Genomic DNA, 17912 nt, shown 5'->3' with positions numbered 1-17912 from the left:
TATAATTTACTGGCGTATACCAGACTTTTTTTAAATATATATATTTGCGGCTGAACAGTGAGCGACACACTCAAACTGTTTTTTTTTAGATACAAATAGCCCAAAAGTGGATAATACAGAGGTTTGAACTGTGGAACTGCAAAACCACACTTCTGTTTCTCAGGCCTACACCAGACTATTTTCAACAGATATATTTGTGTCTGAACTGTCACAGACACTTTTTTTTTTTTGGGGGGGGGGGCACCAAAAGGTTAATAAGACGGGTATTTGTACAGTGCGTACAGTGTGAAGGAGGAAAAAAAAAGATGATTTAGATGAAAAAAAAGGGATTTTTCCTGGCCCCTGAGACCTGGAGCTAAGTCCAGAAATTTTAGCAACAGGAGCACACAGGACTGTAATGCAGCGTTTGCTGGTATAACCACTGCGTCTCCTATACAGCCTGCCTGCCTGATATCTGGGATGGATATTAGTCCTGAGAAGGACTGTTTGTTTGATCTGGCAGCCTTTAGAGACCCTACACTACCTCTTTCGCAGTATAAATCTCTCCCTAGCTCAGCAGCACTTTCCCTACACTAGCTAATCCCGGGCGTCTGTGTCCAAGATGGCGGCGCTCGGTTTTAAATACTCGGTGACGCTGTGCGGCCAGCCAATCAATGTAATGCCCACAACCAACATGGCTGCGGCATTACAGTGACTGGCTGGCAATCCCTGCATGCTCATTGGCTCCGTAAAGAGCGCCAAACATGCAGGGCGGAGACCAGAGCTCCCGCCCGAGTAACCCGGAAATGCTCGGTGCTCACCGAACATCCCGAGTAGCGTGATGCTCAGGCAAGTACCGAGCAGTGTCGAGCATGTTCGCTCAACACTAGGGTTGAGCGAGTATGTTCTGTCCGAGTATGCTTGGGCCGAGCTCCGAGTATTTATAGCTGCTCGGTGATAAGGTTATATCGCTCCCGTGTGCATGATTTGCAACTGTTTGACAGCTTTATTACATGTGAGGAATGTGTAAGAAATAGACATTCCTCACATGTAATAAAGCTGTCAAACAGTTGCAAATCATGCACACGGGAGTGATTTAATCTTATCACCGAGCAGCTATAAATACTCGGAGCTCGGCCCGAGAATACTCGGCGAAAGGGTTAATAGAACATACTCGCTCAACACTACTCAACAATGAATGTTACTTGGAGATCAGGTTGAATTAGAACAGGAGCAGACATAAAGCACTCTTTCAATCTTTCAAAAGCCCCAATAGCATCTGATGGCCAAACATTGATATCCGCCCCGTACGTGTGAGGTCAGTAAGAGGTTCAACAATCTGAGAAAACCCCTAATGAATTTATTATAATAGTTGATGAATTCTACAAAACATTGCAACCCTTTCAGGTGACTATTATGGCTTTCACCTTCCCAGGATCCATCTGAAACCCATCAGCTGATAAAATGATCCCCAGGAATGAAATTTCCTGCACAGAAATAATACATTTTCAAAAATTTACCAAATAAAGAATTTTTCCATCATCCTTTCTAATGCAACACGGACATGTTCCTGGCGAGAATCCAGATCAGGAGAATAATTATATATCATCAAGATAAATCACAACAAATCCCCCAAAGTTATCAGCGAAATATAATTCAGAAAGTTGTAAAATCCTGTTGGTGCATTGGAGAATCCAAATGGCAGAACAAGATTATCGAATAAACCCTCCGCTCAGCACATGTCAAACATGCTCCTCTCCGTACATGCGCGACTCACCTCTGTACACGCAGCTCCTCTCTCTCCATATACCTCTGTACACACACGGCTCCGCTCCGTACACCTCTGTACACACGCGTCTCCTCTCCGTATACCTCTGTACACACGCGGCTCCGCTTCGTACAGCTCGTACACACGCGGCTCCGCTCCGTACACCTCGTACACACGCGGCTCCGCTCCGTACACCTCGTACACACGCGGCTCCGCTCCGTACACCTCGTACACACGCGGCTCCGCTCCGTACACCTCGTACACACGCGGCTCCGCTCCGTACACCTCGTACACACGCGTCTCCTCTCCGTATACCTCTGTACACAAGCGGCTCCGCTTCGTACACCTCGTACACACGCGCCTCCGCTCCGTACACCTCGTACACGCGCGGCTCCGCTCCGTACACCTCGTACACACGCGGCTCCGCTCCGTACACCTCGTACACACGCGGCTCCGCTCCGTACACCTCGTACACACGCGGCTCCGCTCCGTACACCTCGTACACACGCGGCTCCGCTCCGTACACCTCGTACACACGCGGCTCAGCTCCGTACACCTCGTACACACGCGCCTCCGCTCCGTACACCTCGTACACACGCGCCTCCGCTACGTACACCTCGTACACACGCGGCTCCGCTACGTACACCTCGTACACACGCGGCTCCGCTACGTACACCTCGTACACACGCGGCTCCGCTACGTACACCTCGTACACACGCGGCTCCGCTCCGTACACCTCGCACACACGCATGACTCTGCTCCGTACGCCTCGTACACATGGCTCCACCTTGTACACACGGCTTCGCTCCGTACGCCTTGTACACACACGGCTCCGCTCCGTACGCCTGGTACACACACGGCTCCGCTACGCACGCCTCGTAAACACGGCTCCGCTCCGCACACCTCGTACACACGGCTTCGCTCCGCACGCCTCTTACACACGGCTCCGCTCCGCACGCCTCGTACACACGTCTCCGCTCCGCACGCCTCGTACACACGTCTCCGCTCCGCACACCTCGTACACACGGCTCCGCTCCGCACACCTCGTACACACGGCTCTGCTCCGCACACCTCGTACACACGGCTCCGCTCCGTACACCTCGTACACACGCGGCTCCGCTCCTTACACCTCGTACACATGCGGCTCCGCTCCGTACACCTCGTATACACGCGACTCCGCTCCGTACACCTCGTACACACGCGGCTCCGCTCCGTACACCTCGTACACACGCGGCTCCGCTCCGTACACCTCGTACACACGCGGCTCTGCTCCGTACACCTCGTACACACGCGGCTCCGCTCCGTACGCCTCGTACACACGCGGCTCCGCTCCGTACCCTCGGCTCCGTACACCTCGTACACACACGGCTCCGCTCCGTACACCTCGTACACACGCGGCTCCGCTCCGTACACCTCGTACACACGCGGCTCCGCTCCGTACACCTCGTACACACGCGGCTCCGCTCCGTACACCTCGTACACACGCGGCTCTGCTCCGTACGCCTCGTACACACGCGGCTCCGCTCCGTACGCCTCGTACACACGCGGCTCCGCTCCGTACGCCTCGCACACACGCGGCTCCGCTCCGTACGCCTCGTACACACACGGCTCCGCTCCGTACACCTCGTACACACACGGCTCTGCTCCGTACGCCTCGTACACGCGCGGCTCCGCTCCGTACGCCTCGTACACGCGCGGCTCTGCTCCGTACACCTCGTACACACACGGCTCCGCTCCGTACACCTCGTACACACGCGGCTCCGCTCCGTACACCTCGTACACGCGCGGCTCTGCTCCGTACACCTCGTACACACGCGGCTCTGCTACATCCACACTGTAAACCCCTCCTGACCCCACACATAAACTTCAGCTCATCCAGCACCATGACAACCAGCACAGCAGAGTCCTGCATCCACTGAGGCCCCTGATCATGTGACCCCTGACTCCTCCCCTCCTGGGACCTCATCACAGCTCCTGTGCGCACAGAGCAGCCATATATGTGGTGGCGGCTCTGCAGGTGGAGGTATGTGGAGACCCCCCATTACTGGGCGCAGGGGGCATTAACCCCTTCAGCACGGAGACTCTTTTGGGGTCTTGTGTTGCCCCTTTATAAGAATCATAAGGTTTTTGTTCTGTTCCCTGTAATAGATACATTCGACCCAACTATGGAGACAGGAAGGGAGGAAACGTATTGTTCTCATAGTACAGGACCCCTTTACTGGCCCCACAGTGTAATGCCCCCATTATGCCCCTTATGCTGTATGTATGATGCCCCCACACAGTGTAATGCCCTCATTATGCCCCTTATGCTGTATGTATGATGCCTCCACATAGAGTAATGTCCCCATTATGCCCCTTATGCAGGATGTATGATGCCCCCCACAGTGTAATGCCCCCATTATGCCCCTTATGCAGGATGTATGATGCCCCCACAGTGTAATGCCCCCATTATGCCCCTTATGCAGGATGTATGATGCCCCCCCACAGTGTAATGCCCCTTATGCAGGATGTATTATGCCGCCATTATGCCCCTTATGCAGGATGTATGATGCCCCCCACACAGTGTAATGCCCCCATTATGCCCCTTATGCAGGATGTATGATGCCCCCACAGTGTAATGCCCCCATTATGCCCCTTATGCAGGATGTATGATGCCCCCCCACAGTGTAATGCCCCTTATGCAGGATGTATTATGCCGCCATTATGCCCCTTATGCAGGATGTATGATGCCCCCCACACAGTGTAATGCCCCCATTATGCCCCTTATACAGTATGTATGATGCCCCCCACAGTGTAATGCCCTCATTATGCCCCTTATGCAGGATGTATGATGCCCCCCACACAGTGTAATGCCCCTTATGCAGTATGTATGATGCCCCCCACAGTGTAATGCCCCCATTATGCCCCTTATGCAGTATGTATGATGCCCCCACACAGTGTAATGCCCCATTATGCCCCTTATGCAGTATGTATGATGCCCCCACACAGTGTAATGCCCCCATTATGCCCCTTATGCAGTATGTATGATGCCCCCACACAGTGTAATGCCCCCATTATGCCCCTTATGCAGGATGTATGATGCCCCCCACACAGTGTAATGCCCCCATTATGCCCCTTATGCAGTGTGTATGATGCTCCCCACAGTGTAATACCCCCATTATGCCCCTAATGCAGGATGTATGATGCCCTCATTATGCCTCTTATGCAATATGTATGATGCCTCCATGCAGTGTAATGCCCCCATTATGCCCCTTATGCAGGATGTATGATGTCCACACAGTGTAATGCCCCCATTATGCCCCTTATGCAGGATGTATGATGCCCACACAGTGTAATGTCCCCATTATGCCCCTTATGCAGGATGTATGATGCCCCACACAGTGTAATGCTCCCATTATGCCTCTTATGCAGGATGTATGATGCCCCACACAGTGTAATGCCCCCATTATGCCCCTTATGCAGGATGTATGATGCCCCCCACAGTGTAATGCCCCCATTATGCCCCTTATGCAGTATGTATGATGCCCCCACAGTGTAATGCCCCCATTATGCCTCTTATGCAGGATGTATGATGCCCCCCACAGTGTAATGCCCCTTATGCAGGATGTATTATGCCCCCATTATGCCCCTTATGCAGGATGTATGATGCCCCCCACACAGTGTAATGCCCCCATTATGCCCCTTATACAGTATGTATGATGCCCCCCACAGTGTAATGCCCTCATTATGCCCCTTATGCAGGATGTATGATGCCCCCCACACAGTGTAATGCCCCCATTATGCCCCTTATGCAGTATGTATGATGCCCCCCACAGTGTAATGCCCCCATTATGCCCCTTATGCAGTATGTATGATGCCCCCACACAGTGTAATGCCCCCATTATGCCCCTTATGCAGTATGTATGATGCCCCCACACAGTGTAATGCCCCCATTATGCCCCTTATGCAGGATGTATGATGCCCCCCACACAGTGTAATGCCCTCATTATGCCCCTTATGCAGTGTGTATGATGCCCCCCACAGTGTAATGCCCCCATTATGCCCCTAATGCAGGATGTATGATGCCCTCATTATGCCCCTTATGCAATATGTATGATGCCTCCATGCAGTGTAATGCCCCCATTATGCCCCTTATGCAGGATGTGTAATGCCCCCATTATGCCCCTTATGCTGGATGTATGATGCCCCCACACAGTGTAATGCCCCCATTATGCCCCTTATGCAGGATGTATGGTGCCCCCACTCAGTGTAATGCCCCCATTATGCCCCTTATCCAGGATGTATGATGCCCCCACACAGTGTAATGCCCCCATTATGCCCCTTATGCAGGATGTATGATGCCCACACAGTGTAATGCCCCCATTATGCCCCTTATGCAGAATGTATGATGCCCACACAGTGTAATGCCCCCATTATGCCACTTATGCAGGATGTATGATGCCCCCACACAGTGTAATGCTCCCATTATGCCTCTTATGCAGGATGTATGATGCCCCCACACAGTGTAATGCCCCCATTATGCTTCTTATGCAGGATGTATGATTCCCCCATACAGTGTAATGCCCCCATTATGCCCCCTATGCAGGATGTATGATTCCCCGACACAGTGTAATGCCCCCATTATACCCCTTATGCAGGATGTATGATGCCCCCCACACAGTGTAATGCCCCCATTATGCCCCTTATGCAGTATGTATGATGCCCCCCACACAGTGTAATGACCCCATTATGCCCCTTATGCAGTATGTATGATGCCCCCCACACAGTGTAATGACCCCATTATGCCCCTTATGCAGGATGTATGATGCCCCCTCGCAGTGTAATGCCCCCATTATACCCCTTATGCAGGATGTATGATGCCCCCAGACAGTGTAATGCTCCCATTATGCCCCTTATGCAGTATGTATGATGCCCCCACACAGTGTAATGCCCCCATTATGCCCCTTATGCAGGATGTATGATGCCCCCACACAGTGTAATGCCCCCATTATACCCCTTATGGAGGATGTATGATGCCCCTACACAGTGTAATGCCCCCATTATACCCCTTATGCTGTATGTATGATGCCCCCACACAGTGTAATGCCCCCATTATGCCCCTTATGCAGGATGTATGATGCCCCCCACAGTGTAATGCCCCTTATGCAGGATGTATTATGCCCCCATTATGCCCCTTATGCAGGATGTATGATGCCCCCCACACAGTGTAATGCCCCCATTATACCCCTTATACAGTATGTATGATGCCCCCACAGTGTAATGCCCCCATTATGCCTCTTATGCAGGATGTATGATGCCCCCCACAGTGTAATGCCCCTTATGCAGGATGTATTATGCCCCCATTATGCCCCTTATGCAGGATGTATGATGCCCCCCACAGTGTAATGCCCCCATTATGCCCCTTATGCAGTATGTATGATGCCCCCATTATGCCTCTTATGCAGGATGTATGATGCCCCCCACAGTGTAATGCCCCTTATGCAGGATGTATTATGCCCCCATTATGCCCCTTATGCAGGATGTATGATGCCCCCCACACAGTGTAATGCCCCCATTATGCCCCTTATACAGTATGTATGATGCCCCCCACAGTGTAATGCCCTCATTATGCCCCTTATGCAGGATGTATGATGCCCCCCACACAGTGTAATGCCCCCATTATGCCCCTTATGCAGTATGTATGATGCCCCCCACAGTGTAATGCCCCCATTATGCCCCTTATGCAGTATGTATGATGCCCCCACACAGTGTAATGCCCCCATTATGCCCCTTATGCAGTATGTATGATGCCCCCACACAGTGTAATGCCCCTTATGCAGGATGTATGATGCCCCCCACACAGTGTAATGCCCTCATTATGCCCCTTATGCAGTGTGTATGATGCCCCCCACAGTGTAATGCCCCCATTATGCCCCTAATGCAGGATGTATGATGCCCTCATTATGCCCCTTATGCAATATGTATGATGCCTCCATGCAGTGTAATGCCCCCATTATGCCCCTTATGCAGGATGTGTAATGCCCCCATTATGCCCCTTATGCTGGATGTATGATGCCCCCACACAGTGTAATGCCCCCATTATGCCCCTTATGCAGGATGTATGGTGCCCCCACTCAGTGTAATGCCCCCATTATGCCCCTTATCCAGGATGTATGATGCCCCCACACAGTGTAATGCCCCCATTATGCCCCTTATGCAGGATGTATGATGCCCACACAGTGTAATGCCCCCATTATGCCCCTTATGCAGGATGTATGATGCCCACACAGTGTAATGCCCCCATTATGCCACTTATGCAGGATGTATGATGCCCCCACACAGTGTAATGCTCCCATTATGCCTCTTATGCAGGATGTATGATGCCCCCACACAGTGTAATGCCCCCATTATGCTTCTTATGCAGGATGTATGATTCCCCCATACAGTGTAATGCCCCCATTATGCCCCCTATGCAGGATGTATGATTCCCCGACACAGTGTAATGCCCCCATTATACCCCTTATGCAGGATGTATGATGCCCCCCACACAGTGTAATGCCCCCATTATGCCCCTTATGCAGTATGTATGATGCCCCCCACACAGTGTAATGACCCCATTATGCCCCTTATGCAGTATGTATGATGCCCCCCACACAGTGTAATGACCCCATTATGCCCCTTATGCAGGATGTATGATGCCCCCTCGCAGTGTAATGCCCCCATTATACCCCTTATGCAGGATGTATGATGCCCCCAGACAGTGTAATGCTCCCATTATGCCCCTTATGCAGTATGTATGATGCCCCCACACAGTGTAATGCCCCCATTATGCCCCTTATGCAGGATGTATGATGCCCCCACACAGTGTAATGCCCCCATTATACCCCTTATGGAGGATGTATGATGCCCCTACACAGTGTAATGCCCCCATTATACCCCTTATGCTGTATGTATGATGCCCCCACACAGTGTAATGCCCCCATTATGCCCCTTATGCAGGATGTATGATGCCCCCCACAGTGTAATGCCCCTTATGCAGGATGTATTATGCCCCCATTATGCCCCTTATGCAGGATGTATGATGCCCCCCACACAGTGTAATGCCCCCATTATACCCCTTATACAGTATGTATGATGCCCCCACAGTGTAATGCCCCCATTATGCCTCTTATGCAGGATGTATGATGCCCCCCACAGTGTAATGCCCCTTATGCAGGATGTATTATGCCCCCATTATGCCCCTTATGCAGGATGTATGATGCCCCCCACAGTGTAATGCCCCCATTATGCCCCTTATGCAGTATGTATGATGCCCCCATTATGCCTCTTATGCAGGATGTATGATGCCCCCCACAGTGTAATGCCCCTTATGCAGGATGTATTATGCCCCCATTATGCCCCTTATGCAGGATGTATGATGCCCCCCACACAGTGTAATGCCCCCATTATGCCCCTTATACAGTATGTATGATGCCCCCCACAGTGTAATGCCCTCATTATGCCCCTTATGCAGGATGTATGATGCCCCCCACACAGTGTAATGCCCCCATTATGCCCCTTATGCAGTATGTATGATGCCCCCCACAGTGTAATGCCCCCATTATGCCCCTTATGCAGTATGTATGATGCCCCCACACAGTGTAATGCCCCCATTATGCCCCTTATGCAGTATGTATGATGCCCCCACACAGTGTAATGCCCCCATTATGCCCCTTATGCAGGATGTATGATGCCCCCCACACAGTGTAATGCCCTCATTATGCCCCTTATGCAGTGTGTATGATGCCCCCCACAGTGTAATGCCCCCATTATGCCCCTAATGCAGGATGTATGATGCCCTCATTATGCCCCTTATGCAATATGTATGATGCCTCCATGCAGTGTAATGCCCCCATTATGCCCCTTATGCAGGATGTGTAATGCCCCCATTATGCCCCTTATGCTGGATGTATGATGCCCCCACACAGTGTAATGCCCCCATTATGCCCCTTATGCAGGATGTATGGTGCCCCCACTCAGTGTAATGCCCCCATTATGCCCCTTATCCAGGATGTATGATGCCCCCACACAGTGTAATGCCCCCATTATGCCCCTTATGCAGGATGTATGATGCCCACACAGTGTAATGCCCCCATTATGCCCCTTATGCAGGATGTATGATGCCCACACAGTGTAATGCCCCCATTATGCCACTTATGCAGGATGTATGATGCCCCCACACAGTGTAATGCTCCCATTATGCCTCTTATGCAGGATGTATGATGCCCCCACACAGTGTAATGCCCCCATTATGCTTCTTATGCAGGATGTATGATTCCCCCATACAGTGTAATGCCCCCTATGCAGGATGTATGATTCCCCGACACAGTGTAATGCCCCCATTATACCCCTTATGCAGGATGTATGATGCCCCCCACACAGTGTAATGCCCCCATTATGCCCCTTATGCAGTATGTATGATGCCCCCCACACAGTGTAATGACCCCATTATGCCCCTTATGCAGTATGTATGATGCCCCCCACACAGTGTAATGACCCCATTATGCCCCTTATGCAGGATGTATGATGCCCCCTCGCAGTGTAATGCCCCCATTATACCCCTTATGCAGGATGTATGATGCCCCCAGACAGTGTAATGCTCCCATTATGCCCCTTATGCAGTATGTATGATGCCCCCACACAGTGTAATGCCCCCATTATGCCCCTTATGCAGGATGTATGATGCCCCCACACAGTGTAATGCCCCCATTATACCCCTTATGGAGGATGTATGATGCCCCTACACAGTGTAATGCCCCCATTATACCCCTTATGCTGTATGTATGATGCCCCCACACAGTGTAATGCCCCCATTATGCCCCTTATGCAGGATGTATGATGCCCCCCACAGTGTAATGCCCCTTATGCAGGATGTATTATGCCCCCATTATGCCCCTTATGCAGGATGTATGATGCCCCCCACACAGTGTAATGCCCCCATTATACCCCTTATACAGTATGTATGATGCCCGCACACAGTGTAATGCCCCCATTATGCCCCTTATACAGTATGTATGATGCCCTCATACAGTGTAATGCCCCCATTATGCCCCTTATGCAGTATGTATGATGCCCCCATTATGCCCCTTATGCAGTATGTATGATGCCCCCACACAGTGTAATGCCCCCATTATGCCCCTTATGCAGTATGTATGATGCCCCCCACAGTGTAATGCCCCCATTATGCCCCTTATGCAGGATGTATGACGCCCCCACGCAGTGTAATGCCCCCATTATGCCCCTTGTGCAGGATGTATGATGCCTCCCACACAGTGTAATGCCCCCATTGTGCCCCTTATGCAGGATGTATGATGCCCCCACACAGTGTAATGCCCCCATTATGCCCCTTATGCAGGATGTATGATGCCCCCACACAGTGTAATGCCCCCATTGTGCCCCTTATGCAGGATGTATGATGCCCCCATTATGCCCCTTATGCAGTATGTATGATGCCCCCACACAATGTAATGTCCCCATTATGCCCCTTATGAAGTATGTATGATGCCCCCATACAGTGTAATGCCCCCATTATGCCCCTTATGCAGGATGTATGATGCCCCCACACAGTGTAATGCCCCCATTGTGCCCCTTATGCAGGATGTGTAATGCCCCCATTATGCCCCTTATGCAGGATGTATGATGCCCCTACACAGTGTAATGCCCTCATTGTACTCCTTATGCAGGATGTATGATGCCCCCATTATACCCCCTTATGCAGTATGTATGATGCCCCCACACAATGTAATGTCCCCATTATTCCCCTTATGCAGTATGTATGATTCCCCCCACAGTATAATGTTCCCCCAGTACCACCTGAGATTTTACAGTTGGAATAATCCGTCTGGAAAATGGTTTTCCCTTTGGCTGCTCCCCTACATATAGACCCTCGAGCTTGTATACAGGCATGTAGGGGAGCAGGCCTTACTAGATATCGAGGCTTTGTACAGTAATATACCACATGAGGATGATATTAGAGGAGTAAGACATTTCTTGAAATCGAGATCAATAGAGTGTAGCAGACATAATGACTTCATGGAGGATCTTCTAAAATTCACTCTTACTCATAACTTCTTTCTTTTTGACAGGAAGTACTTCCACCAGCTCAGGGGTACTGCGATGGGGAGCCGCTGTGCTCCCTCATATGCTAACCTATCCCTGGACTGGTGGGAGGAAGCCACAATATTCAGGGATGATAATAAGTGATGGCATCCATATATTGGGGTATGGTACAAATATATTGACTACATTTTTATCACCTGGTCAGGGACGAGTGAACAATCTTTTTAATTTGTCGGGGAACTCAACATCAATAGAGTGGGCCTTAGATTTACATCTGAATTTATTATAATAATTTTTATTTTTATAGCGACAACATATTCCACAGCACTTTACAATTTTTTGGGGGGACTTATACAGACAATACAGACTTTCCAGAATAAGCATAACTCAGATATTAAAAGGAGTGAGGGCCCTGCTCACAAGCTTACAGTCTGTAAGGAAATAGGGGAGACACAAAAGGTAAAATGTACATATATTGTATAATACTGCCTTAATATACTAAATAGGGTAACTATATAACACTACATGAACTGGTCGCCAGCCAGTATGTGTACAGTACAGACAGAGGCTATTCGGTGCCTGGATGGTATGAGCACGATTTTGAAGAAAATTTTAATATGGGCCAAACTGGGACAGTTAGATAAGTATGTTGAGGTGATAGGCCAGTCTAAAGTAATGGGTTTTTAGGGCACGCTTAAAACTGTGAGTATTGGGAATTAATCGAATTGTCCTGGGTAGTGCATTCCATAGAATTGGTGCAGCATGCGAGAAATTTTGGAGACGGGAATGGGAGATTCGGATTACGGAGGATTTTAGTTTTAAGTCATTAGCAGAACAAAGGGCACGGGTAGGGTGGTAGACTGAGACGAGGGAGGAGATGTAGAGTGGTGCTGAATCGTGGATAGCTTTGTGGGTAAGAGCGATAAGTTTATATTGAACTCTGTATTGGATGGGCAATCAGTGCAATGACTGGCACAGGGAAGAGGCATCGTTGTGTCGGTTGGCGAGGAATATGACCCTGACTGCTGTGTTCAGGACGGATTGGAGAGGGGAAAGTTCAGAAAGAGAGAAATCGATAAGTAAAGAGTTGCAATAGTCCAGATGAGAATGAATAAGAGCTACAGTAAGAGTTTTTACCGAGTCAAAGGTAAGAAAATTTCTGATTCTAGAGATGTTTTTGAGGTGTAGATGACACGAGCGAGCGAGTGATTTGATGTGAGGAGTGAAGGAAAGATCTGAATCAAGTATGACCCCAAGACAGCGGGCATGTTGCTGGCGAGTAATGATGTAGCCACAAACGGAAATGGCAATATCGGGCATAGATAGGTTAATGGAGGGAGGAAATAGGAGTAGTTTAGTTTTTGACAGATTCAGTTTTAGATAGAGGGAGGACATAATGTTAGAGACAGCGGAAAGACAATCACTGGTATTTTGTAATAATGCAGGGGTGATGTCCGGAGAAGAGGTGTATAATTAGGTGTCATCAGCATAGAGATGGTACTAAAAGCCGAATCTGCTGATTGTTTGTCCAATAGGAGCGATATATAAGTAGAAAAGAAGGGCGTCTAGGACTAATCCTTGAGGAACCCCGACAATAAGGGGGAGGGGAGAAGAGGAGCCAGAAAAAGACACAGTGAGGGAGCGGTCAGAGAGGTAGATCCACAGAGAGATCCAGAAGAATCAGCAGGAAGTAGTGACCATTAGATTTGGCTGTTAGTAGATCATTAGAAACTTTAGTGAGTGCAGTTTCAGTAGAATGTAAAGAGCAGAAACCAGATTGTAAAGGGTCAAGAAGGGAGTTATCTGAGAGATAGTGTATTAGACAGGAGTGGAACAGGCTTTCCAGGAGTTTAGAGATAAAGGGAAGATTGGAAACAAGTCTGTAGTTAGCAGCACAGTTCTGGTCCAGGGATGTTTTTTTAAGTAATGGATGTATGCTGGAGTGTTTAAAAAAGGTGGGAAAAATACAAGATGAGAGGTAGAGGTTGAATATTTTAGTTAGGTGAGTGGTGACAGCTGGAGAAAGGGACTGAAGGAGATGTGAAGGAATAGGGTCACTGGTGCAGGTGGTAGAGCGAGAGGAGGCAAGGAGCCTTGTCACTTCTTCCGTGACTGGTTCAAAGTCAGAAAATGAGCAATATACAATGTGGGAGGGAGGAGCATGCATAACATTTGGGGATTGAGAGAAAATTTCCTGTCGGATATGGTCAATTTTTTCTTTGAAATAATTGGCCAGATCGTCAGTGCTGAGGTTGGTGGTTGGGGACTGTGCTGTTTGATTAAGAAGAGAATGAAAAGTGTCAAACAGGTGTTTAGGATTATTGGACCATGAGATGATGAGGTTGTTAAAGTAGGTTTGTTTGGAGAGGTGAAGGGCGGAGTTATAGGTTTTAAGCATAAATTTATAATGGAGGAAATCTTCGGCCAGATTAGATTTTGTCCACAGCCGTTTGGCACACCTGGAGCCCCGCTGGAGAAAACGTGTTTGCAGCGTGTTCCAGGATTGTCGCCGTCTGTGCCGAGTTGTTCTCTGTGTAGGAGCTGCGCCTTCATCCAGGGCTCATTGCAATGTTTCGTTATAATGCTTCAGTGCAACGTCAGGGCATGAGAGGGAGGAGATTGGGGCCAATGATGATTGCACCGTTTTCATAAATTTCTGGGTGTTAATGGCATGTATATTTCTATAAGTGTGGAAAGTGGAGGTGTCTTGAGCAGGGTGACAGTTCTTGACAGAGAATGAAAGAAGGTTGTGATCAGAGAGCGGAAGAGGAGAGTTAGTTAAGTCATGTATTGACCAGAGCCGGGCGAAGATCAGGTCAAAGAGTATTTCCATCTTCATGTGTAGGAGAATTAGTAAGCTGTGAAAGGCCGAAGGAGGAAGTTAGCGATAAAAGATGAGCGGCAGATGGGGAGAGGGAATCGCCTATTGGGATGTTAAAGTCTCCCATGATGAGGGTGGGGATGTCATAGGATAGAAAGTTTGGAAGCCAAGTGGCAAAGTGATCCACAAACTGACAGGAGGGGCCCGGAGGGCGATACACAACCGCCACTCGCAGGGAGAAGGGCCGGTAGAGTCTGACTGTGTGGGCCTCAAAAGAAGGGATGAAAAGTGAGGGTACTGGGGATATAACCTGAAAAGTACATTTTGTTTAAAGGAGCAGACCAACACCAATTATTACTAGTTGCCTTTCCTGTATGTACTGATCAAGAAGGATTGTAATGGGACCCTAGGGACACTCATCTACCAGAAACCTTCAAGCACTAATAAACTATTGAAGTGGGATAACCACCACCCCTATCCCCATAAAAAGAGGAAAACCCAAGGGACAATTTTTATGGTTGAGAAGGTACTGCTCGAATGTCACAGATTTTAATATACCGGCAATAGACCTGAACACCAGATTAAGGGATAAAGGGTACTCGTGGTACATTTTGGATTCCGCATCATCGTTTTCAGAAAAATGGTCCATTAGCTCATCTTTTTCTCATTCAGATCTCTAAAATACCGGATCCTCTCAGTGACGATCGTCTATATAAGAAAATTTTCCTCATTTATCCAGGAAAATGATGGACAAGATGGTGGAGAGGATATTACACCTCACCCTAGAGATCCTCTTCCGGCTTACTGGAGAGGTGAGAGATTCTGATGATGTCCCATTACATCATTCTTATCTATGGGAATAACAGATGAACAGAACTGGAGAGGTGAGGACTCTGGAAATGTCTGTAGTGAGATTTATTAATGTGTCTCTCCATAACCAGAGATTAATCACGGGGCCTCCACCTCACCCCCTGATACATGAGGACATCAATGACCAGAAGATCCTAGAACTCATCTACAAGATGATTGAGCTGCTGACTGGAGAGGTGACACTGCTAGGAATGCTGGGACATTATACAGTAACGCTATGAAGGGATTGGGGGATGACGGTATCATTGTATGTGTCAGGTTCCTATAAGGTGTCAGGATGTCGCCGTCTATTTCTCCATGGAGGAGTGGGAGTATTTAGAAGGACACAAAGATCTGTACAGGGACATCATGATGGAGGTTCCCCAGCCCCTCACATCACCAGGTAATAGGACTAAATACACACTGCCTATAATTATCTGTATGTAAAGAATGAATACAGTCCCTGTATGTGTTTCCTCCAGATCTATCCAGTAAGAGGAGAACACCAGAGAGATGTCCCCGTCCTCTTCTTCCACAGGACTGTAAACAAGAAGATCCCAATGTTCCTCAGGTAGATGGAGAGAAGGTGTCATTAGATCTCCCCTATGATGTGTAGACGGCTGTAAAGGTCATGTCTTCAGTTCTGTTTTATCCACCATTATTATGTTTTTCATTTGTGTCATGAGAACGGTGGAGATAACAGGATTAGAGCCGATCAAACTTGTGACTTTTCCATCTGTCTTTGACTTTTATAATATTTGTTTCAGGGTGAAGATCTGACCCATATTAATACTACAGAGACATATGTGAGGGGTGATGAGTGGTGTAAAGAGGAGATTCCTACATATGACTACCCAGGTGAGTAGTAACCACTGAATACACAGAAGTCACAGATTCTTTTCAGACACCAGCTGTGGCTTCTTTATCAGTGGTGTAGTTGTATCACAATCGTGTGATCACCATTTTGCCGCTAGACCACAACATTCTCCTCCGTCCGAAAATATTCAAATTACTTTGGGAAATTGTGAAAGCCCTTTTCTATAGAATTTACAACCTGGAGGATCCACCTACCCCCTGGGATTAGGAGACGGTGACCGTTACCTGTCCAGTTCTGTAAACTATAAAGCCAAATGTCAGCGTACGTAGATTGTGCTGACAAATTAAAAAATCACTTGAAGAAAAATATTATGATGGGCCTTTAAGTGAAAGCAGAGGGTAATGATGGTGTTGGCTTCCTAGATCCCTGATATCTTATTGGATGAATCTACCTTCTCTCCCTTCTGTGCGGCTGAATGTGCTCATATGGTCCCTACAAGACCAGGTCCAGTCTTTCTGGCCAAACTTCACTTTTTTGATCGATAACATTAAATGACCACTGAGGGACACGTGTGAATTTCTGTACAATAACAACAGAGTTTCCCTTTATCCTGACTTTTCAATTTCTTTTAAAACCAACTAACTTCAAACAGGATTGTGATAAACTATACAGAAAACATTACACCTGTGCCATGATATATCTCTAAGCTGTGCGTGGCTGATGGCTGTAATATACATTTATTCCTGCCTGCTGGAGATGTGTTGGCTCGAGCCCTGGTTTCATGGATTCACTCCACATCATAAATAGTATTGAGCGAATTTGTTCGGCATTTCAAATTCAGGTTCGTGTTCGGGGTTCCGGCTTGTTCGGCCCAAATGGTCAACCATAAATGAGTGTGACTCCAGTTTAGTGTTGGATTTCTCCCTTCATACATACGTTGTTGTTGGGGATGTTACATGTTTATATATTCTTTCTTTTTTTACAAGTTCATTCTGTATGTATTTTCATTGTGGTTGGATCGGCCTGCCTCGCTTATGTGAGTCTGTAACTCCCTGGTAGTCTTTCAAAAAGATCTCCATTGCGTCTTCCAAATGCCCGAGATCTATATTTAAGACACCTCATCTCTGCACTATTATAAAAAGTTCACTTTAAATGTCTAGTATTTCTTCTTGAAACTCATCTGACAGAAAATATTGTCCCTTACGATAGTTTAGATTGCCAAGAGCCACCGAGCCCCATACTCTAATTACCCCAGAGAGGTTTCACCACTAGTTACTATTTTTGATGCAGACAGTTCAGTTTTATCATTTCAGTAGATGTGTTATTGTCTATACTCACAGTTTTTGACTTCAGTAATCCTCTGATTTAACCTCTTCCTGCAGCCAGTATTATGTTTCTAATCAGGCCCCATTTTTCAAATCTGACGTGTGTCACTTTATGTGGTGATAATTTTGGAATTCTTCACAAAGGATAATAGGAAACAAATGGACCTTACAAATTATTTTTGAATTTTTGAATCTGACAATCCCCTATATACGGTTGTACACTACTGTTTGGGCACATGGCAGGTTAAGAAGGTAAGGAGTGACATTTAGCTATTA

At 48.1% G+C, this 17912-nt stretch overlaps 1 protein-coding gene across 3 annotated transcripts in view; it reads left to right on the top strand.

The window, feature by feature from the left end:
- The first annotated feature begins 3703 nt into the window (after positions 1-3703).
- Positions 3704-17912, top strand: part of LOC141192443 (gastrula zinc finger protein XlCGF53.1-like) — a 58985-nt gene continuing 44776 nt past the window's right edge. For 2 of the 3 annotated variants that reach the window (XM_073661974.1, XM_073661972.1), the window contains exons 1-6: positions 3710-3770; positions 15385-15457; positions 15587-15691; positions 15774-15897; positions 15977-16065; positions 16262-16352. In XM_073661974.1, coding sequence (XP_073518075.1) covers positions 3745-3770; positions 15385-15457; positions 15587-15691; positions 15774-15897; positions 15977-16065; positions 16262-16352 — 508 coding nt within the window. In that variant the 5' untranslated portion in view covers positions 3710-3744. Of the gene's footprint in view, positions 3771-15317; positions 15458-15586; positions 15692-15773; positions 15898-15976; positions 16066-16261; positions 16353-17912 lie in introns of all 3 variants that reach the window. The other variant, XM_073661973.1, reaches the window with a different exon arrangement.

This window comes from Phyllobates terribilis, unplaced genomic scaffold (assembly GCF_046119375.1).
Source record: "Phyllobates terribilis strain yellow unplaced genomic scaffold, ASM4611937v1 Scaffold_61__1_contigs__length_8056638, whole genome shotgun sequence".
In the NCBI taxonomy this organism is placed as follows: domain Eukaryota; kingdom Metazoa; phylum Chordata; class Amphibia; order Anura; family Dendrobatidae; genus Phyllobates; species Phyllobates terribilis.
The sequence above is the reverse complement of the archived record's forward strand: the minus strand, read 5'-3'. Positions and strand labels throughout refer to the sequence as shown.